This window comes from Muntiacus reevesi, chromosome 10, assembly GCF_963930625.1.
Source record: "Muntiacus reevesi chromosome 10, mMunRee1.1, whole genome shotgun sequence".
Classification (NCBI taxonomy): Eukaryota; Metazoa; Chordata; class Mammalia; order Artiodactyla; family Cervidae; genus Muntiacus; species Muntiacus reevesi.
Window position 1 is genome coordinate 49,314,390 of NC_089258.1, and position 22,474 is coordinate 49,336,863.

The window sequence follows — 22,474 nt, forward strand, 5'->3', positions numbered from 1 at the left end:
TTCCCATACCCACTGCCCCCAGCCCAGTCTCAGAAGCTGCTTTCATGCCCGCCCTGTTGGATTCAGGGCTGGTAGTGCTGAGCCTGCCTTGCTCCAGATGCCAGCTTGGAGTGAGATATTCAAAGGCTGATCCGTGACCTACACTCAGGTGCCAAGGTGGCTTCCCTACTCTCATTTGAGAACATTCCAGATAGTAAGTGAATTGACACAAAATAGAAATTTCTATCACAGAAGTCATTTTGTACGGAGCATTCATGACAGTGAAAAACTAGTTGAAATGAAATCAAAACAAACAAAAAAAACCCTTTGGCTTTTACTCTGAGAATTAACGTGTAAACTGTGTGATGTAACAATGACAGCGCCCGTCGGATCCGACAGGCCTGTGTGGGTGTGCGCTGTGTGTGTGCTGGGGGCACGCTCACAGCACACGCTCTGGGCACTCTGTCACTCTCACCCAGCCTAGTGGGCTCAATCTCCCAGAGGAAAACGGCCTCAAGTGTTTACAGTTTATCTCACAAACTACTGTACAATAATACTTTTGACTCCTGCTTTCTGGGGATCAGTGGTCATTTTCTCCAACAGAGAGGTGAACTTTCTATTTCCCAAACTTCCCTAGTTTTTTAATTTGGTTGAGGAGAAGAATAACAAGGAAAGTTATGAATAATTACTGAATGCTCTTGTATGATCCCTGTAACAGAACAGGAACATGTGCTGTTTGTTATTGTCATTATTAAATCTGGATTATCATATTTAGAAGATACATTAAAAGTTTACTTTTTTGTGCCACGTGATTTGAGGGATCTTAAGTTCCCCGATTAGGGATTGAACGTAGGCCAGGGTAGTGAAAGCACCGAGTCCTAACCACTGGACCATCAGGGAATTCCCAAAAGCTGATTTTGGAAATCTATTACAGCTTATTTCTTAGAGAACCAGCAATAATGGAAAAATAAATGTGTTTTATGCATAATGTATACTGCTAATTCATGTGATAATATGTGGATTTTTATGTTCCAGGCATATAAAGAATAAAATAATGTCTATTTTTAATTCTACCTTAGGGTCTGTCATCTAGCAACATTTCATGCTAGGCTCATTCACATACCCACATAACTGTTGATGTACAGAGGACATGCCTCCAAAAGAACTGAAATCAAAATATTACATAAAATGAAAAATTTACATCAAAATATAACCAATTATTATGGAATTTAAGGTCAATGGTATTAACCTAACAAATTTTTTTTTTAGCACACATAGATTAAGTTGTAGATTAAGATAGGCTAGTTAATAGTAATAAAACATTCAGATAAAGTGTTCTTTACCAGGAAATGATATATGTAAAGTATGCCAAGTGTGAATTACTTGACATTTCAGATGAGGACATTAACCAATACTAGGAATTCTTCATAAATAAATGGTGACAATAATTTTATTACATGGAAAATTAAAAGCCATTAAAATATAATTTCAGATAACTCATTCTTTTGTAAATGTACACTTTTTAAAAAGTTAATCAGCAAAGAGGACTTTTAGAGCAGTGAAAATACTCTGTGTGACATTATAATGATGGATACATGTCATTATACATTTGTCCAAATTCACAGAATGTACAACACCAAGAGCAAACTGTAATGCAAACCGTGGACCATGGATGATTATGATGCGTCAGTGTAGGTTCATCTTTATTAAAAAATGTACCATCTAGTAGTGGTGTTGATAATGTAGGAGACTGTGTGGTTTGGGGGAAGGAGCAGTCTCTGTACATTCTCAATTTTGTTGTAAACCTAAAACTGATGTTGAGAAATATCATTTTATTTGTTGAATAAATAATATCTCACACAACTTTTATATAACTATTATTGAGAATGTTAGAAAGCATTCTATTAAAATTTTATTAACATCTCTTTCAAATTCTGATATATTAGTAATGTAGACTATGTTAACAGTACTTCATTGTTTGATAGTATCATTAATTACTGCATAATTCAGTATAAGCATATATCACATTAATGAAGTTGAAATTTGTTTACCACTAAAATATTCCATCATTATTTAATGTTTTCATTAATTACTATATCATCAATATTGTAATTACTATCATTTAAATTCACTTTCTACTTTAATACTAGAAGTTCTAGTATAGGTTATCCAAAATCTTATTGGTTTTTCTTTTGAATTCCAGACATGACTGTAGTCGACATGCCATCAAATCATCGTTCTAGACCCTGAGGGCTTTCACTGCCTGGGGGCTGCAAGAGGAAATTGACTTTGTTTTCATCTCAATCGTGTTTGATTTATAACACTGTAATTAAAAGTTCTTAAAATGTGAAAATCCCTAAGAAATATTGTCTTTATTCAATGCAGTAGAACCTGAATATAACTATAGTTCTCGGTCAATTCAAAGATGATTTTCGGAAGGTTCCATAAGCGTGTGATCATGAATCACCAGTTGGTAACCTTTCTCTGGGTTAGTGTTCCCTAAAGGACAGATTTGTCTTCAGAACTAATAAACTGAGTAAGGCGTACCTTTGAATATCAAATGTGGTGGTGATATTAATCTTCTGAGTCCAGCACAGTTATCACCTGGAGGTTGTCCTCCCATATGGAAAAGACTAGAAACTGGGAGGTTGTTCTCTTGCTGTAGTTATGGCTGATGGCTCATAATAAGACTGTGACTAGGCCCTGGGCATTGTGATGAGGAGGGTCACAGAGCAGTGGGTAAGGGTAGACCCATGCACGTGAATGGATTTTTCTCTGATTAGGCAACACTAGAGCCAGTTTTAGACAGTTCTGCCTATCATTCTCATGTATTTAAACTTAGAGGAGTTTCTAGATCTTACACACGTCTTATAGAAGAACTTCTCAAAGGATTTGAGGACCTATTTTCTTACCTACTACTAGGTTTTAGTTCATGTTATTGGAGAGGCCTCTCACTGCTGTTTTCCACACAGGAAATGAAAACCACCCTCTCTGCTACCTACCTCTGTGTTTTCAGATGGTGCAGGTTTTCTTTCCTTGGTGTAGTCCATCATCTCACACTGTAGTTATATATACATACAAGGACAGAGCTTCTCAAATAAGAAGGTGGATCCTCAAATCTTGCACGGTGATGCAAGATAGTAAGAGCAAGCAGTGAGGGAAGGGTGAGACAGTTGTAAACTTCCCGGCTAAGCTTTAAGAAAAGCACCAACACCAGAGATCTGGTGATACTGGCAGAGTATTTTGTGTGGAAGGGGGGCTTTTTGGTTTTGGCTCTGGTGTTTAAGGAGATCTCTCTCAAATCACAAGGTGGCCACTAAAGTAATACAGACCTCAGTGGTGTATCATACATAACAAAACCTTTTACACAAAGTTCAGAAAATCAATAAACAAACAAATAAGCACAAACCACATAAAATGTCAACATATCTCAGGAAGGCAGGAGAGTCTCATTTCTAGACACATTATAATATTCAAAATATCCAGTATTTCATGCAGAGACAAGAAAATACATCCCATCCTTAGGAGAAAAAGAAAATTAACAGATACTGTCCCTGAGGAAGGACAGACATTGGAGTTACTAGAAAAAGGCTTTAAACAGCTGTCTCAATGTTGTTCAAAGAAGTAAAGGAAACCATGCAAATGATGCTTCATCAAATCATGAGTTTCAATTAAGAGGTTTTTTTTTTTGGCTGTGCCCTTGGGATACGGGATTTTAGTTCTCCAACCAGGGATTGAACCTGGGCCCTCTGCAATGAGAGCAGAGTCCCAATCCCTGGACCACAAGGGAATTCCCAACATAGAGATTATAAAATGGAGTCAAATAGATATTCTGGAGCTAAAAGTACTATGGGCTTTCACCTGTGTTTATTATATAAAATATTAATAGGGACTTCCCTGATCACAGCCGATCCCTCTCCAGCCAAAACACCAAGATGTTGAATGTTGCTCATCATCTTCACACATGACCTGTTTCCACCCTACCTGAACAGTAGAATCACTTTTCAAAAAAATTATGTTTCACCCTGAGATGTGCTTATTTAATTGGCCTCAGACTATGATTTGGTGATTGTGTAAGTTTTGGGAAGAGCACCCATCTGCTTAGTATTCTCTTGAGAGTACTTCCCCTACAGATAAGAGGTTCAGTGTGGAAGTGTGCTGAAAGGCAATACATTTCCAAGCCCTGGGAGCAAAGCAGGGGAGACCTCCTTTGAAGAAACTTTCATTTTGCTTGGGGAAAAGAACATTAACTTAATGATAAGAAGGGCTTCTGGGGTATCTGAGAGGGTAGGGGATGTTATACTGCTTGGGTCTTCTTTCCAGGGCTGCTGTGTGTTTTTTTTTTGGGGGGGGGGGTTGGGGGGTGGCACAGCAGCCTGTTTGGAGGCTGAGTAGGTGCATAACTAAGGATTCACCTGGATAAAATGTGGGATGGGGTCGTGCAATGAACTCTGCCCCCGATTAATTCGACTCAGAGGCTTCACAGAAAAATCTTCCTAAGGAGTGCTCTTGGCCTGGAACAGCAGAGCTGCGTCTCTCTGGCCCCATGTAGCTGCCCCAGGGTTCACACTAGGTGTCCATGACACTGTCCATATGGTGGGCCAGGGTCAGGCATCTGAGAAACCAGCCAGTGGGCTGAACACTGTCACCAGGGTGTGGATGAAGACAGCTGATGGTGAGAAGCTGGAAGGAGTGCAGCTGAGCTGCGTGGAAGGAGCTGTGAGAGAAATAGGGAAGACTCAGAGTCAGGCTGAATCTTACCCACATGTCATCAAGTGCAGAGCCAGATCTGTGTGTTTACAGCTGCATGAAGAAGACTAGAACTTCATCAACATGCTAGATTTTTCAGCAATAGACTTTATTATTTAAATATTTACAAATAATAATCTATTGAAAAAAGTTTAGTTTCTTACAAAATTTGGCATTCAGTGTTCCCAGATCACTTTACTATCTTGGATTTATGTGTCAGATTTTTCTTCATAAATAGTTCACCCAAAATTCTGAATTATTTGCTAAATTGTATGTTAAAAGCTCTTTTAAAGGGTTTTTCACCCCCTCCCTTAGTTTTCTTAAATCTAGATGAAGTTTTCTCCACTTGATTTTAGGATCACTGTTTCTTCAACATGAGAACCTTAATGTTGATTATGAAATGAGGTCACTGAAGACTTTCCTTCTTTCATGACACAGAGTGTTTTGTACAGTCTGAATCCACACATGTACCTCAGGAGTGGATCTTATGAATAAAGGATTTGTCATGATTTTTCAGTGAATCATTTCTTTAGGATGAATTATTTAGTATTTCTCCTTACTTCCTGTCATAGTGATTATTCCTTCACTGAGTTTTCTTGTGCACATCAACTGTGCTTGGCTTAATGTTTATTCACAGTGATTAGACCTAAAGGCTTTCCTAGATGGAGTCTATTCATGTTGTTTACCATTAATTATAAATGAAAGCATTTTCACATTGATTGAAGACTTGGATTCTCCCCTATGCAAATCCTCCACTATGTTTAAAGTTTAGAGTTGTTGTTAAAGACGTCCACATTCCTTATATTTACAGTGCAAGTTCTCTCATGACATCTATGACCACACAACAGACTGAAGGTTTTGCTATATAAATGTCACACGTGTGGATTCTCTTTCATATAAATTTGCATATGTCAAATGGAGTAAGGATAACTGAAGGGTCCTCCCCACTGATTAGTGTTTTACAGTGATTACAGCTTTCTTTGATGTGACTCTCTGATGTGTTCAAATATTAAAGCCATGGTTGAAGTCTTGTTCATGTTTATTACGTTTATAATACCATGTCATCTAAGGTCAGAATACTTACTGAAGACATTCATAATTTTCTCTCCATTGTGGGTTCCCTCATGTCGCCTAAGGGCAGAACACTGACTGAAGGCTTTTCCACAGAGATGACATTCATACGGTTTCTCTCCAGTGTGAGTTCTCTCGTGACGTCTAAGAGCAGAACATTTACTGAAAGTTTTCCCACAGAGTTGACATTCATACGGTTGCTCTCCAGTGTGCGTCCTCTCATGCTGTCTGAGGTTGGAGGATTGACTAAAGGCTTTTCCACAGAGATGACATTCATACGGCTTCTCTCCAGTGTGAGTCAGATTGTGTTTTCTAAGGTCAGAGCTTTGAATAAAGGCATTCCCACAGATATGGCATTCATAAGGTTTCTCGCCAGTATGGGTCATCTCATGTCTCCTAAGGCTAGAGCAATTGCTGAAGGCTTTGCCACACAGATGGCACTCGCATGATTTACCTCTGGTGTGGATCTGCTTATGTGGATTAAGGTATGACTGGTCACTATGGGGTTTTTGATACTCTTTGCTGATATTGGGTGTCTTTTCTGTGTGAGTTAACAAATGTCGACTCAGTGTGGAGCTAGGACTGAAATCTTCTCCCAAATCATTACATTCACAGGGATCCTCTGGAGTGTGAAATGTCTGCTTTTGGAAAGGAGAGGAAAGGCTGTTTAGTGGTTTGTCTACATACATTCATACACTCCTTGCTCTACATACGAATTCAAAACACATCATTCAGTGAGAGCTTCCATTTACAATCTTCCCAATATTACCTGCACACACACGGTGATTTGCTTTTTATGTGTTATAAAGACTTTCTCTAAATAGTATCCCAACTTCAGTTTGAGCTTATAGGTTAATTCTGAAGACTGCAATATGTTTCAAAGACTAGACATATGAACAATATTTATGCATTTGCCCATCCTCTCTTTTTTTTTTTAAGATCTGAGGTTATGGTTTTGAGGTCAGGTTAATTTCTTCACTAAATTCAAACCATTTAAAACTTTTTGCTCAGAAATACCTTAATCCAAATTATTAATACCCACTGCCAGGTTTTTAATGTTGAGGACCAGGGTTAACACTCAGGAAACTTACCATTGGGATGATTGTAGATGTGTCCTTCTTGCTGATATGCTGTGTGGCTAACAATTCTTCTTTAAAGGCACTTTTCCTGCCTAAAATAATTGGGAAAAAAAAATTAGAATGGCATTAGGGAAATGGAAATGTTGAAAAACTCCCGACTTCTATGTTTCAAAAACTGGCATGTCGATGGGGAACACTCCAAGAAACAGAAACACATTATAGGGCATTGACAATTAGTAAAGATTTTCAGGACTGAAATATGAAAAAATGAAAATGGAGATGAGATGCTGAGTAGGTAAAGAGGGAAAACCTTCAGAGGGGAGGATGGGAACAAGAGTTATTATGTGAAAGTTTAATAAGTATATGAATGTCCTTTTCCCTAAAGCCAAAAAAAAAAAAAAAAAAAAGATAATGGCAGGAGGACACATGAGTGAGCCTGAAATAACAACATTTAAAGAATTTTGCCCTACTGTCCTTCACCTACATCTTAGAAAATATCACTCAGTTAACAAAAGCTTCAGTTGATGTTTTCTAAGTATGTGCTCAGTATCACTGACTAGGCACAGGCCCCTGATGCATACCTGGACTGTGGCTTTGGAAAAATCCTCTTCCTTCAATCCACAGCTCTTCACCTTGCTCTAGCTGGAAAATCACATCCAATTTGCAATGCTGATACCCTGTTCATGGGAAAAAGGTGGATTGTGAGTTTTGTGCTAGTAAAAGCACATTATCATCAAGTCCAGGACAGGCTACTGAGAAATAACAAGACTGACCACTGAAGTTCAGCTCAGGCAACAACACCTTGAACAGAGAAAACACTGAAATACAGGTTGTGTGTCCAAAATAGTGAAGACCTCTAGATGCTGATGTCCATGTTCGAAGACAGGACACACAGAATCCTTAGTCTTTTCCAAAATGGAGAAATTAAATGTCCCCATAGTAGGCTGAATATTATTTTCAAACAGATGCCAATAAGTTCCACAAGTATAATCAAGGTTTTACCATTTTCTCTAATCTGCTGTCAATCCTCAGCATGGTGACTAAAGCAGAATAATTAGAAAATATTTACTCAATTTATTGATACATCAAAAATATTAAGTTCCCAGGTCTGTTCTGAATATTAGAGACTGAATAGGAAGAAAGAGATTAAACTGTGGTCAAGATTACATTTAGTAGGGTGACAAACTGGATGTAAGTATTCCATAAAGAAACAACTTGAATGTAGTTATAAGGCCTACAAAAGCATCAGGACAGAGACTGGGTGAGTATGTAGAAGCTGTTCTAGAAACTTATTGACTGAATCAATAAATACCTACCTACCTACCTACCAGGGCTTCCCTGGTAGCTCAGATGGTAAAGCATCTGCCTATAATGCGGGAGACCCAGGTTCGATCCCTGGGTCAGGAAGATCCCCTGGAGAAGGAAATGGCAACCCACTCCAGTGTTCTTGCCTGGAAAATCCCATGGACTGAGGAGCCTGGTAGGCTACAGTCCATGGGGTTGCAAAGAGTCGGACATGACTGATCGACTTCACCTCACCTCACCTCAACTACCTACCAACCAACCTACCTACTTATCTACTCACCTGCATACATACATAATTGTTGACAGACTCACCCACGAAGACCAGATGACTGATATTTTCCAGCATCACGTCTCTGAACAGTTTTCTCTGGGATGTGTCCAGCAGGGCCCATTCTTCCTGGGTGAAGTCTACAGCTACATCTTCAAACGTCACTGATTCCTACAACATGGATATTATGGTTCTGACAGAACAACTCTATTAACGTCCAGGGCAGGAGGGTTGATATGGCAGCGCTGAGTAAGGGGGTGGAGACGCTGGGTGTACAGAAGGATCAAGCCAAGTTTGGGGTTCCCATTAGTTCATGCTGAGCTGGTGTTTGCTTTTCAGATATATCACAGAGATATACACAGCCTGCATTAATACAACTTTGTCATAAAGAAATACCACATGAAGTGTGGTATGATAAAATGTGAAAAATTTCCCCCAAACTGGTAATTATGAGTTCAGACATGTAATTAAAACCTTCACTTGAAAATTCATAAAACTCTCTTCTTGATTAATTTCAAATAACTTACAGACATATCACAAGGCAAACATTAACCATGATTTGCCACTTTTAAACCATAACTATGGTTATATCATTCCCCTGAAAGAACTTCAGACTCCTCATCTTTTAAATGGTTTACTAATGTGATATGAGTACTGAAAGATCCAATGAACTAATGGATGATGTTCTTCCTATCTAAGTAAACATGCATTAAATACAAACCTTAGTCTATTACTCAGTGAACTCTCCAAGAACCTTGAAACCATCTCCATCATTCTTCAGAAATGAACAAGTTTCATATAGAACTTTGTATCAGTAAGTGTGGTCTCACTGAACTCAGAGTTGGATGTTCACAATAAGGTATGAGGTCAGATAGTTCAGTAGCATAAGCCAGGGACTCTGAGACAGCTCTCTTGAAGGACAGTCCTAGCCTGACCATGCCTGTTCTCAATTTTCTCTGGGACCTCAAACACCACTCATCACTCTCTCCTGTCTTCAGCTTGCCTCTCTGCTAAAGAATAACAGAAGCCTCTTGACTGGGTTGGGCTATCTAGCTCTTCAAAACAATCCACAGGGTCTTAAATTTTTACTTGTACTATCCTCCTCCTGAACATGCAGCCACAATAAAGGAAATAATACCCCCTATATATTAATTTCAGTTACCAAGTATGAAAAAAGGGTTAATTTTCTTTTTAATAAGTTCCTAAAAGAGCAGATATATTCTATCAAAACTTTAAAGTTAGAAAATAAATGAATGATTCCCCATGCATTCTCTGTCCTCAACTTCCCTCATCATCCTTTCAGAGCTCCCCCCCACCCCCAGGACTGGTGAAGACTGGACTCACTGAACTCAGGTGATGAGACCGCAGCCTCTCCACTGGATGGTAAACTTCTGCTCCTCCCTCATCTCTGGTCAGCACAACCTTAGGCCATTACAGCCAATAACATGATTAACAAGTAAATTATTCCCTGATGAGACCAGGGACAGATTAGAGAAAGAATACTTCTCTCACCTCTTCTATAAATACACAAGCTGCATGGAGGCTGAAATAAATCAGTGTGATGTTAGGAAGGATACTAGTTAATAGATTTCACTGGTGCTCAGACCCATGAATACTATCTGATTGCACTTAGAACATCCATCCAATAAGCGAAACCTGCCCATCTCCTCTCAGGAGCAGGGAATGCAGTTTCAGCAGAAAAAGGCATTCCCTACTCACCAATGGCTGCATTGTCAATAACTCAGTTGCCAGCAGTCTTTCTCTGGGTTTTCACTCACAGACAGTCCCAGCATTAAGCAGGCAAAGCTGAGGATGGAGAGAAAAGTCGAAAGACTCCAGTCCTGTGCACACGTTCCAGTCCAACATCTCATGAAACCCCAAACCTTCACCTGGTTGTTGACTCCCAGTCTAACCAATAAACATGCGGTGCACACTCTATGAGAAACACACAGAGGATGCTGCTGCTCTCCCAGGGTAGTCGTTAACAAAACAACAGGAGTACAGACAACTTATGGACACGTATGGACAAGAACATCAAAGCTCAAAGTATTGAGCTTCATATTAATAAGTCACTTCAATAACTCTGTGATATCCAGAGTTATTCAATTCTCTCCCTGACTCCAAATCATAGTGACCCCTGACTCATGCCACATGTAGATTTTGGTTTTCATTTGTAGGTAACACTGGGAATTCTCAGATTTCATTATTCTTGATTTATGCACTCACAATGGTTCCTTAGCATTCATGGGGGCTCTCTGAAAACTCACTCCCTTCCAGCTCTCCCTTAACCCTTCTAGATCTGTCCCCCAGGAACTTAGAAGTCAGTGAACTAAAAATCTGAATTATGATGGAATCAATTTAAGAATTTATTCCATTTGGAGGAATCATGGCAGCTATCCTGCCAGCCTTGTTCTTAACATCCCCTGCACCAGAAAGCAGCAGGAGTCTAAGAGTCATAGTGGACCATCATGGACTGTCTCAACCCTGCAGGTCAAGGATGGTTGGAGTTTAGGAGGAAATCTAGTTAATGCCACCTGATTACCTTAGTAAAGGGGTAGCTGAAATTCTTGAAATCCTTGCATTAATCTTCATTAGCTGCCATACGCCTGCATTTCATTATATACACACACACATGCGTACATTTATACATATATATATGCACACAATGTGTGTGAGAGACACACAGAGAAAGCATTTATAAAGTGTAAATTCTCCCCTTTGTTGTTGTTTAGTTACTAAGTCATGTCCAACTCTTGCGATGCCACAAACTGCAGCCCTCCAGGCTTCACTGTCTGTGGGATTTCCCGGGCAAGGATGCTGGAGTGGGTTGCCATTTCCTTTTCCAGGGCATCTTCCCAACCTAGGGATTGAACCCATGTCTCTTGCATTGGCAGGCGGATTCTTTACCACTGATCCACCAAGGAATTCTCCTCTAAAATACCAATAATAATTAAATATATTTTATGGAAAAATGATGATAATGGGTCATAAATAAAAGTAAGATTAACTCACCCATTTGTACCTGAGGTCCACAAAAGAAAAAAAAAAAGATACATTTGCATCAAATATGACTCTGTACTTGGATATTTACATACTGACTTAGTCCTCACAGTAACCTGGTGATTTTATCAATTTAACAGATAACATGGATAGTTTAAACCTCAACTAGCAGAGACTTTCACTAAATCCAACCAGAGGTAAACCTTTCCCTTCCCCTCTGCCCTGATCTACACAGAACTCTACCACTCCCTGAGGCCATTCATCTCACTAGTCACTAGATATTTATTTATGCTCTGTCCTCCCATGGTCTAAATCTCCCTAAGAATGATATGATTAGGCAAGTTCACCTCTGACCATTATGTATGAATTATAAACACAGAGAAATGTCCACTGTAAGGTAACTTGCCTTCCGTGCCTTGCCCACAAGTGGCTGCAGTCCTGTAAACAATTATTTTCTGATTATAAACTCCTTTCCAAAATAATGGAGTCTGTCCTTCCTGGTAAAAATTCTAATATTTACCCCAGCCCATGGAAAAGCTAAAGAAGCCAACTATTGGGGATACAGTCACTCACTACCCAAAACTACACAGCATATAACTATCTTTCAGGCTCACATGTGTCTGGCTCCAAAGTCTGTTCCCTGACCACAGTTTAATGTGAGTTCTGTCCTTTCATGGTTTAAAATGCCTTCTGAAAAATCAGAACCCCAGAGGGAAAAACATTCAGCAGGGAGGGGATGGATAAAAATGGTGTAGGGTGTGTAGGCGAGCTGGGATGCTTCCAGAAGGCTTTATGCTTGAGATCACAGAGTTCCATACTTGGTGACCGCAACCCGAATCCCACGAACCTCGGGGAGAGAAGCCTGACAACTGGGGCTTCTCCCTGCAACAACCAAACACTCTGATGACCAGAGGCCTAAAATCAACTGCCTTCAGCCAGAATCAGGGAGAGGAGAGACTGAGGTGCAGGGCCTCTGGACAACACCAAAGCTGCACTCAGCCATCAGATATACCCCCTCCCCTCTCCAAGGAGCCCAGTGCGGGTTCTGTGTCAGAACTGCCACGCCAGTTTAGAGCATAGATCTTTGATCGTTTTCCCAAGTAGAATCCATACATACTCTGTAAGATGTCAGGTACATGTCTCCATGGAGCAGAATGTTCAACCAGCATCTTCCAAAGCTGAGAGACCCTGCAGAGGGAGAAAACGGACATTCCTTCATTCTCTGAAACTGAGGCAAGTCTGTGGTTTCACCTCTGAGCTCCTGCCGTCCTACACACAAGGCCAGGAAGTGGCTGGACACCCCGCTCCAGGTGGGCCCTAAGCTCTATCCCAGTGTTCCTCCTTACTGCGTGTGGACTGGGTCCTATGTTCTACACCCCTTAGCACCTGCCTCTATCCTGAGCTCTGAGGTACCGGCTCTTCAGAAGAATGAGGACACCCGTCCCCCCGACACTGGTTCATACCTGGAAACCTGAATCTTCTCTGTGATACACAGGAGGGAGAATGCTGTCCGCATCCCAGAGACAAGCAGTGCCAGGTTGGTTCTCAGGCTCACTCGCTGCCTGTTGTAGGCACACACTCTGAAGAGGAACAAGAATCTTCTGGGACGAATTGAGGGGACTAAGGATCTGAAGGGTGATTTAAATGTCTGGGGGTGGGGGTGAGAAATAGAATTCTGGGCACTGTTTCCTCTTATTTTCCTCTGTGAGTCACCCAACAAGGAGGATAGTACCGTCAATCAGATCTGTAAGAAAAGCCTCAGATTAATGCAAGGATCTGATAACTGGGGAAAGGCTGTCAATACCGAGGACAGTTCACAATGTCCAGAAGCTACTCCGTCAACACAGTTTACGTACTGACTCAAAAAGAGAAGGAAGATCTAGTAAGACTACTGAGGCATTGTCCATGGGGTTAGGTTACGTTTTGATCTCAAGGCAGATTTAAATTGAAATGTAAAATAATTTTTTTACCTTTAGAGTTTTTCTTCTAAGGACATAAAAGATATCCAGGGAACCCCTCTGCACACAAAACAGAACAGCCCTGTGAATGGGAAGGAACATATCTAGCTATCACTGTGCTTTCCCCACGCTTCCAAACAGAAGGCATCAGAGGTCACCAGTAGGTGAGAACTATAAATAAAGGTAGCCCCACGGGAGCTGATATCTTTCTCCAAACTATCACCACGAATTCATGTGGCTTAAGGAGAACCCAACTCAATAAAAAAGACTTAGAAAAAATAACCAAAGCAGTAATTATTAAAAAGACTAAAGCGTAAGAGAGACTGGCATGGAAAAGAGACTGAATAGTAATATTCAGATTTCTTTGCCTTGGAACAGAACATCATTTAAAGATTATATAATAATTTTAGTGGTAAGACTACAAACTATTAAAAACCTTAATTAATAGAACTTCAAAGCATAATTACAAGAATGAAAATAAGAGATTATAAGACATCAGAAGGAAAAATGACTTGACAGGGCTCCGAAACTTCTGAAGTAAAATAAAGATTTATTAATAATTTAAGAGAAGAGACCATATTGGGAGAGCAGAGAAAAGAGAACAGACAGTGCTAAAAACTCATTCATTTATGTGGATGACAGGCTTTAAAATGAGCAAGAGATAAAAGAACTAAGTAAAAATCAAGTAAAAACTATTGAAAGGCTCAGAGAGAAATTGAAAACTGTGAAAGACAAGTCTGCAACTTATAAAATCCACATTAACGGTAAAGGTAACAAAGGAAATGATATGACAAAAATAATGTTGTGATTTAATTCAATAAAGAAGGATTAAAACATTTAAAAAATACACAGAACAATACAGTAGAGACAACAGTCTTAGTTGACAGGAGACGTGGAAGGAGGGAACGGAGAGCTATTGCTCCCATCATAGGACCACTATCATTACTGACATTCATCACCGTGACGGTCCTTATTACAACAATTATGATTTATCATTGCTGTTAAAAAACACTGACTCACCTTTCTCTGTTCACACAGGGCACCGAGTTTCCTGAACGGACTACAGAGGGTTCCACAAATCCATACAAATACACTGATGCTTTCAAGTCATTCCAGGGCCCTTTCCAGAAATGAGTGTCCATCAATTTCCCAAGTTTCTCTCAGGAGGCCAGTAGTGGCCACTTTGACGGAAGAGACCAGATAAGGACATCCTGGCCTGCCTGAGCCTCTGAAAAACGTTCTAAGTCATATTGGGGACCAGCAACCATTTGATCCTGCCTGCAAAGCCTGGGAAGGAAGCCCACAGCTGACCAGGCTCAGTGAAAATTTTCCTAGAGCCCTTGGAGGCCCTGGAATAGATACAACAGGAGAAGCATGGAAACTACAGAGGAGGTCCTTGCCACCTGGAGGCTCCGCAGCATTTTCTAGGTGCGCCCAGAACCAGGCAACTGCTCACCTGCTCTACATCCTACGAGTATAGAGGAGGGCAAGAAGGGACCATCTAGCTGCCCACTCAAGCCCCAGGCTTGGAAGCAAGATCTCAAAGTACATACCTCTAGGCTGTGGGGGGGTGGGGAGCAGACGGCAGAATGTGTAGCGAGACAGTCAGGGCTGAGAAAGGCTCTAGTCTTATTGTTCAGAGTCGGTGGGGCCCTGGAGCGCTGGGGAACAGGGCACAGTCCCTGAGTCTGGCCTTCTTCCCGGGAGGCCAGATTCCCAGGAAGACACATACACACATACTTAAATGAATATGAGCGTACGTGTATATGAGTGTCTCCAAACTGTGGAGACTTATTATCTCCATTTATCCCAAAGGAGAGACTTCAGTTCACCCAGTGGATCCATCAAATGTGACTGTGTAATTAGCCCCAGAGAAAATTTTAGCTAAATGCAAAAGAGAGTATGTCGAATAGGACACACAGGCTTACTGCGGGTAAAGTTAAAGTGAAAAAATAAACAATAATCAGTAGTAGAAACAAACTATTTGAAAGACAATGATAGTTTAAACAATAGGGTTACAATACAATCAAATGACCATTGCCAATTAACAGTTAGTTACTGTCACCATGAAGGATGAACATGATCAATACCGCAGAACAGGGCCATGCTTGTTATCTTGAAAAAAAAAGTTTAACTTTAAATAGACTTAACAGAAACAAAGGGCTTGAAAATGAATGAGCCAGTTGTTTGACTCTATAAATCAAGAGAAACTAAAAGGAAACAAGAGTAAATTGACATTTCAAATTGTTAGGAATTAAGATATTAGTAAAAGTTAAAAGAAATACAAAAGATTAAATAAAAGATTAAAGAATAAAATGAAGAAACAGATTATTTGACAGAAATCAATTAAGTAAAAGTTTTGATAGTCAAATCAAGGAATTAAAAAAGACACATGAAAAGCTTATTTCTCTGGCAAGATCAGTCTGTGATCACTCCTCAGTGTGGAGAACATGCCTTCAGGGCTTCGACTCAACACTCCCCTTTCCAATGCCACAACCACACAGGGGAAGGAATTTACTGAGTGGCCTAGATAGTCTCCTGCTGTCCAAGGATTCAAAAGCAGTAAACAGGAGATGGACAGGTGGATTTTTCTGTCCATTTCTTCAGAACACCCTCCCACCCTACAAGAAGCCCCACACATTTGGCAGCAGCAGTGGGTATGTGAGCTGGACTGGCCTTCCCTGTTAGTCACAGACCCATGGTCTCCTTAGCATCTGCCAAGCACAGGCTCACCTCAGGGGAGGATGCAAGAGATTTCCCTTTCTCTTGTTCCTAAGCTTCTCAGTCTCCGTCCCATTCCTGGCTCCTCAACCCCTCAATAGCACTCCTGTTCTTTCTTCCAGCTTCCTTCACAGAGGCGATGCCCTCTAATCCCTTCTCATTGGAGAGATACTTTTGACCTGCACTTAGTTTAAAAAGTCTAGACCCGACTTCCCTGGTGACACAGCGGATAAGAAGCCGCCTGCCAATGCAGGGGACATGGGTTTGATCCCTGGACTGGGAAGATTCTGCATGTGGTGGAGCAACGAAGCCCACGAGCCACAACTACTGAAGCCTGTGCCCGCTAGACCCAATGCAACAAGAACAACATAAAAAGTCTGGATCCTCCCTTATCAAGCGGACTCATGACTTCCTGCCAGTGATGGAGCAGGCTAGGGGGTCAGCAGGAGACCCTCAGACAGGAACCAGCACCGTCCCCATGGGAACAACATAGCCTGATTGGGAGAGTTAACAGGGCCTGCCCTTCTCAACCCTGCCTACCCCTAAAAATCATATCTCCTAATTCTGAGCAAGAGCCACTTCCTTTCATGACTTTAATCCCAATAATCTCAAAGGATTTAACTCCTCTTTCCTAGAATATCACAGTACAGCTATCAAAAAACATATTAAGAAGACCTAATCAGTAGCACTGGAAAAGATGAAAGAAAGGAGTAGCATTGGAAAATGTGCAATGGAAAGAGCGCAGCAGCTTATTCACCCTGAGCAGAAGCAGCTCACCCTTGATCACTTTCCAAGACAAGACGAAAGGATGTCTGGGGGGGGCCTCTCTGAAGAGGAGACTGTGAAGAGATGCCCCAGGGAGCAGCAGGGCCCCAGGACCAGGCGAGGCCGGTGAAGGGGATTCAGGAGAGGACAGGCGTTTGCAGAATCCAGAAGAAAGGCCCAGACTTGGTTGGAAACCTCAGTTCACAGCCCACTAAATTAAAAGCTCATCTAAGGGGATACCGGTGTTGAATATTAGACTAAGGAGTTAATCTACGGTTTGACTGTGAATGTAAAAAATTACCAATATCTTTAGCAAGAACACACTGAGGTAGCATAAACTTATTTAGCACTAAGGAATATTTTCAATATATGATATAAATTGGAAAACCACTGAGACATCAACTGAATCTGACACAATACACGTGAAAGGGTATTAAGTTGGAAATTTAAGAACAAAATGAATGAATCTGGGATCTACTTTTCTTTTGCCCCTCGCTGCTACTGTGGCTCATAAGAACTCCCTCCTCCCATTCTGTCCTTTTCTATCTGTCTGTGGATCATCTTTTTGTGTCTTTTCGTTCACCCCCCTGCTTTTTGTCCAGGTCACTCTCCTTCATTCTTTACTGTGTCTTTCCAAGCCCAGGGGACCCACTCCCCCAAGTTCAACTGCCCCCCTGCTTCTATCTCACGCTGTCTCCCTGGGCAGAGAGATCCCAAGATCTCCCTTCCGCCTCATCCCCTTGCCCCACCTACGCATTCACAGGACGAGCACGCCTTCCAGTGGAGCCCTGGGAACGTAAACACACCCTGACAGGCGCTGCCAATGGGATGGGATCTGAAACCACGGGGTGTCACAGGACAGGAGTGGCCGCGCACTGCCACCCCGGGTCTCGGGGGCCTGTCTGAGGAGATGACTGCGAAGAGATCGCCTGGGCAGCAGTAGGGCTGGGGCCCAGGACGAAGCAAGGCTGGAAAGGAGGAGTCCAGAGAGGACAGGGGTCTACGGGCGCCGCGGTCAGGAGCAGGCGTGACGGCCCGACTCCGCCCTCCAGGGCCGGGGGACACGCCGGAGGGACCTGATCAGGCGCGGGGAGAGGAGGGAAGACGGGGACGAGGACCTAGGCTGGAAGGTCGGGGCGAGGACCAGGCGCGCAGCGGTTTTACCAGAAACAGGTGTGGGTCCGGCCCCCGCGGCAGAGCGCCTCCAGACTAGGTGGGGCTCCCCGCGGCTGGGACGGTAACAGCCGCGGGGGCTCGGGAGTGTGGAGGACCCGGCGCTGAGCGCGTCAGCGCGCGAGTTTGGACACGAACTACTGAAACTCACTCGCTGAACCGGGCCGCCAGTCCTGGAGATCTGCTTCCCGGTTGGCAGGAAATGGCGCCGCCGGGGGCGTGGCCAGGGGCGTGGCTCTGGGGGCGTGGCCGCGCCACCTCCCCTCCCCTGGGCGTTTCCGGTTGGGTACCGCGTCTCTCAGTCTCCATCGCCTTGGGACCTTGTCCAGTGTCCGGCCCCTGGCGCCGCGCCCACGTTCCCTCCAGTCAGATGTTTACGGTGCTTTCAGGTAAAAACCTAGGGTTCTGAGGCCACTTATATTGAATGCAGAGATCTTTCCTTCTCAAGAAATAGAAAAGGATTTAAGTCAAAAATCCTTTCTGGGAGCGTGTCCTGTGAGTCCTGTGATACGTTTGACATTTGAGTGGGAATGATATCCCACATGTTGTGTAAGTCATTACTCTCTTAGTATATTGTAGTTTCACATTTTCATTTGTGTTTATTATCGCAGTTACTTGAAAGTAACAAGGGACACCAAGTACCCCCTCCCAGACCAAACTCTGTAGGACTTGAATGTCCAGCCCAAATCCTGCTCTTGTTCCCTAAATTCTCCTGAGAGTACCCAGCCCCCTACCTCCCCGTTCCAGGATCTTCAGCAACAGGATGATTTGTTCACTAACACGTGGTCTAGTGGGTTCTAGACCACTCAACCAGTGATATGGTGCTATGAACTGAATTGTAATCCCCCTCCCCTCAGTTTTCATACGCTAAAACCCTGTTCCCCCAATGTGATGGTGTTTGGAAATGGGATCTCTGGGAGGTAATTAAAGTTAGGTGAAGACGTGGAGGGGGACAGCATTGGAGGAGGTCACCAGGTGATGAAGGAACCACTGGTCGACTCAAGAACTGGACCCAGGCAATTAGAGTTCCCTCATCCCCTCCCCTGTCTTTGAAATGTATATTCTGCTCTGTTCCCTCACTAGGGTCATTTCTAGGAGGCAGCTTTGAGAGCAATGTGGTGTTGAGACCATCTGGATGGTGTGTGTGACTGAGGCTCCATTAAGGCCTCTCTAAATGCTTAAGCTTCTGGGAGACTGGTGTGGAGATCTACTCACTTTGTAGCTGCCCAAGACAAGCCTCACAAGTAAGTTCCCTTTCTTATTAAAACAGTTGCCTGCCTCGGGCCAGGCTTCCCTCATAGCTTAGTTGGTAAATCATCTGTCTGCAATGCAGGAGACCCAGGTTCAATTCCTGGGTCGGGAAGATCCCCTGAAGAAGGAAATGGCAACCCATTTCAGTATCCTTGCCTGGAGAATCCCATGGACAGAGGAGCCTGGCAGGCTACAGTCCACGGGATTGCAAGAGTCGGTCACGACTTAGCGACTAAACCACCACCATTCTCGGGCCAGAGGGTACCCCGATATTTGGTTAAATGTTGTTGTGGGTGTGTCTCAAGGGTGTTTCTGGGTAAGATGGAGATCTGTGTTAGTAAAGTGAAAGAAGCCCTCCCAGGGCTGGGGAGGGAGAACTCATCCAAGCCTTTGAAAGTCTGAATGGAGCAAAAGGCTGAACAAGAGGGAACTTGCTCTCTCTGCCTTTTTGTTTTCAAGCTGGGACATCTGTATTCTCCTGTGTTCAGATTTGGACCGTGTCGACTGAAAAGACGCTCAACTTGAGAGCTGTGAGTTAAGTTTTATTTGGGGCAAAACGAGGACTGCAGCCTGGGAGGCAGCACCTCAGGGAGCTCTGAGAGACTGCTCCAAAGAGGCAGTGAGGAAGGTCAATACATAAGATTTTGGTGAAGGGGGAGCTCAATATAATTATTTCAGTTCAGTTCAGTTGCTCAATCATGTCCAACTCTCTGCATCCCTATGGACTGCAGCACACCAGGCTTCCCTGTCCATCACCAACTCCCGGAGCTTGCTCAAACTCATGTCCATTGAGTCGGTGATGCCATCCAATCATCTCATCCTCTGTCATCCCCTTCTCCTCAATACCATTAAACACTCATTTTACAAGAGGTTTTCTGCTAGTCAGGTGGAGCTGATGTGATCATGAAGGGATTTAGTGCTTTTCTAGATATGAAGAGATGCAAGGGTTGGGATCATGAAATCAGCTTCTGAAAATATCTTAAATATCTAAAGACCTGTTTGTTAGGTTAAATGAATAGTCTTGTTTAGGCTTCAGAGGCAAAGCAGAGCAGGTCTCTGACCTTGCTTCCAACCTGCCTGGACACTGCCCTGGGAGCGACTATGAGTGACTGCCTGCTATGAGTGCAAGACATGCAGCACCATAGATAAAATGGGAGAGAAATCTTGAGATTGTTGAGACCCTGGAAGAGGCCTGGCCAACCAAGCCTCAGGCTTAACTACATTCCAAGTTTTACACAACAAAACAAACAGCATTAACATGAAACCAGAGCTACACTGCCAGAGAATGCTCAAACTACCTGACAATTGCACTCATCTCATACGCTAGTAAATTAAGGCTCAAAATTCTCCAAGCCAGACTTCAACAATACGTGAACTGTGAACTTCCATATGTTCAAGCTGGTTTTAGAAAAGGCAGAGGAACCAGAGATCAAATTGCCAACATCTGCTGGATCATCGAAAAAGCAAGAGAGTTCCAGAAAAACATCTATTTTTGCTTTATTGAATATGCCAATGCCTTTGATTGTGTGGATCACAATAAACTGTGGAAAATTCTGAAAGAGATGGGAATACCAGACCACCTCACCTACCTCGTGAGAACTTTGTATTCGGGTCAGGAAACAACAGTTAGAACTGAATGTGGAACAACAGACTGGTTCCAAATAGGAAAAGGAGTACGTCAAGGCTGTATATTGTCACCCTGTTTATTTAACCTGCACCCTGTTTATGTGCAGAGTACATCATGAGAAACACTGGGCTAGAGAAAGCACAAGTTGGAATCAAGATTGCCAGGAGAAATATCAATAACCTCAGATATGCAGATGACTCCACCGTTATGGCAGAAAGTGAAGAAGAACTAAAGAGCCTCTTGATGAAAGTGAAAGAGGAGAGTAAAAAATTAGCTTAAAGTTCAACATTCAGAAAACTAAGATCATGGCATCCAGTCCCATTACTTCATGGGAAATAGATGGGGAAACAGTGGAAACAGCGGCAGACTATTTTTTTAGGCTCCAAAATCACTGCAGATGGTGACTGCAGTCATGAAATTAAAAGATACTTGCTCCTTGGAGGAAAAGTTATGACCATCCTAGACAGTATATTGAAAAACAGAGACGTTACTTTGCCAACAAAGGTCCATCTGGTCAAGGCTATTGTGTTTCCAGTAGTCATGTGTGGATGTGAGAGTTGGGCAATAAAGAAAGCTGAGTGCCGAAGAATTAATGCTTTTGAGCTGTGGTGTTGGAGAAGACTCTTGAGACTCCTTGAACAGCAAGGAGATCCAACCAGTCCATCCTAAAGGAAATCAATCCTGAATATGCATTGGAAGGACTGATGTTGAAGCTGAAGCTCCAATACTTTGACCACTGATGCAAAGATCTGACTCATTTGAAAAGACTCTGATGCTGGGAAGGATTGAAGGTGGGAGAAGAAGGGGACGACAGAGGATAAGATGGTTGGATGGCATCACCGACTCAATAGACATGAGTTTGAGTAAACTCCGGGAGTTGGTAATGGGCAGGGAGGCCTGGCGGAGTGCAGTCCATGGGGTCATAAAGAGTTGTACATGACTGAGCAACTGAACTGAACTGAACTGAGAGCTGCACAGATTGATGATGATATCAGTTTGTGACCCTCCTGGGATTATAAGCGGGAACCTGAACTGCAGTCTTTTAGGTCTCACCCATGGAGTGGACGTGCTGCCTGGGACCTTTTCCCAGTTGGGACTCCAGATGTGCTGTGCCATGGTACTCCCCAGCACTGATTAAGTCTGAATGTTGGTCGAAACCCAATTTAATGTTAGTGGTTGAATTAATATTCATTCAGTTCAGTTCAGTCGCTCAGTTGTGTCCGACTCTTTGCGACCCCATGAATCGCAGCACACCAGGCCTCCCTGTCCATCACCAACTCCTGGAGTTTACCCAAACTTATGTCCATCAAGTCAGTGATGCCATCCAACCATCTCATCTTCTGTCATCCCCTTCTCCTCCTGCCCCCAATCCCTCCCAGCATCAGGGTCTTTTCCAATGAGTCAACTCTTCGCATGAGGTGGCCAGAGTACTGGAGTTTCAGCTTCAGCATCAGTCCTTCCAATGAACACCCAGGACTGATCTCCTTTAGGATGGACTGGTTGGATCTCCTTGCAGTCCAAGGGACTC

At 42.8% G+C, this 22,474-nt stretch overlaps 2 protein-coding genes and 1 non-coding gene across 17 annotated transcripts in view; 2 read left to right on the forward strand and 1 right to left on the reverse strand.

Annotated features, from left to right (window-relative positions):
- Nucleotides 1–22,474, forward strand: part of LOC136176660 (beta-defensin 103A-like) — a 174,784-nt gene that overhangs the window by 79,029 nt on the left and 73,281 nt on the right. The window lies entirely within an intron of this gene.
- On the reverse strand, nt 4,817–18,273 carry ZNF705A (zinc finger protein 705A). Of its 15 annotated transcripts, none has more exons than XM_065946723.1 (9): nt 18,060–18,271; nt 14,430–14,529; nt 13,422–13,491; nt 12,915–13,031; nt 12,569–12,639; nt 8,496–8,622; nt 7,460–7,555; nt 6,891–6,970; nt 4,817–6,440 (listed from the first exon to the last, which is right to left on the reverse strand). In XM_065946723.1, exons 5-9 carry the CDS (start codon nt 12,587–12,589, stop codon nt 5,790–5,792), a joined length of 975 nt encoding a protein of 324 aa, XP_065802795.1. In that variant the 5' UTR covers nt 12,590–12,639; nt 12,915–13,031; nt 13,422–13,491; nt 14,430–14,529; nt 18,060–18,271; the 3' UTR covers nt 4,817–5,789. The 15 variants fall into 15 exon arrangements, with proteins under 15 accessions (XP_065802795.1, XP_065802790.1, XP_065802789.1 ...); XM_065946718.1 differs by having other exon boundaries at nt 12,915–13,195; XM_065946717.1 differs by lacking the exon at nt 13,422–13,491 and having other exon boundaries at nt 12,915–13,195.
- On the forward strand, nt 8,214–8,286 carry TRNAY-AUA (transfer RNA tyrosine (anticodon AUA)). The gene has a single exon. It is a non-coding gene; the product is annotated as a tRNA-Tyr (tRNA).

Excerpts from the sequence above, each read along its gene's own strand:
- ZNF705A (XM_065946714.1), bottom strand. The coding sequence starts at position 14,551 with ATGGACACTCATTTCTGGAAAGGGCCCTGGAATGACTTGAAAGCATCA. Across the intron at positions 7,556-12,568 it reads TGTACCTGACATCTTACAGA|GGTATCAGCATTGCAAATTG; the intron begins GTATGTATGGAT and ends TCCCATGAACAG. Across the intron at positions 6,441-6,890 it reads CATCTACAATCATCCCAATG|CAGACATTTCACACTCCAGA; the intron begins GTAAGTTTCCTG and ends CCTTTCCAAAAG.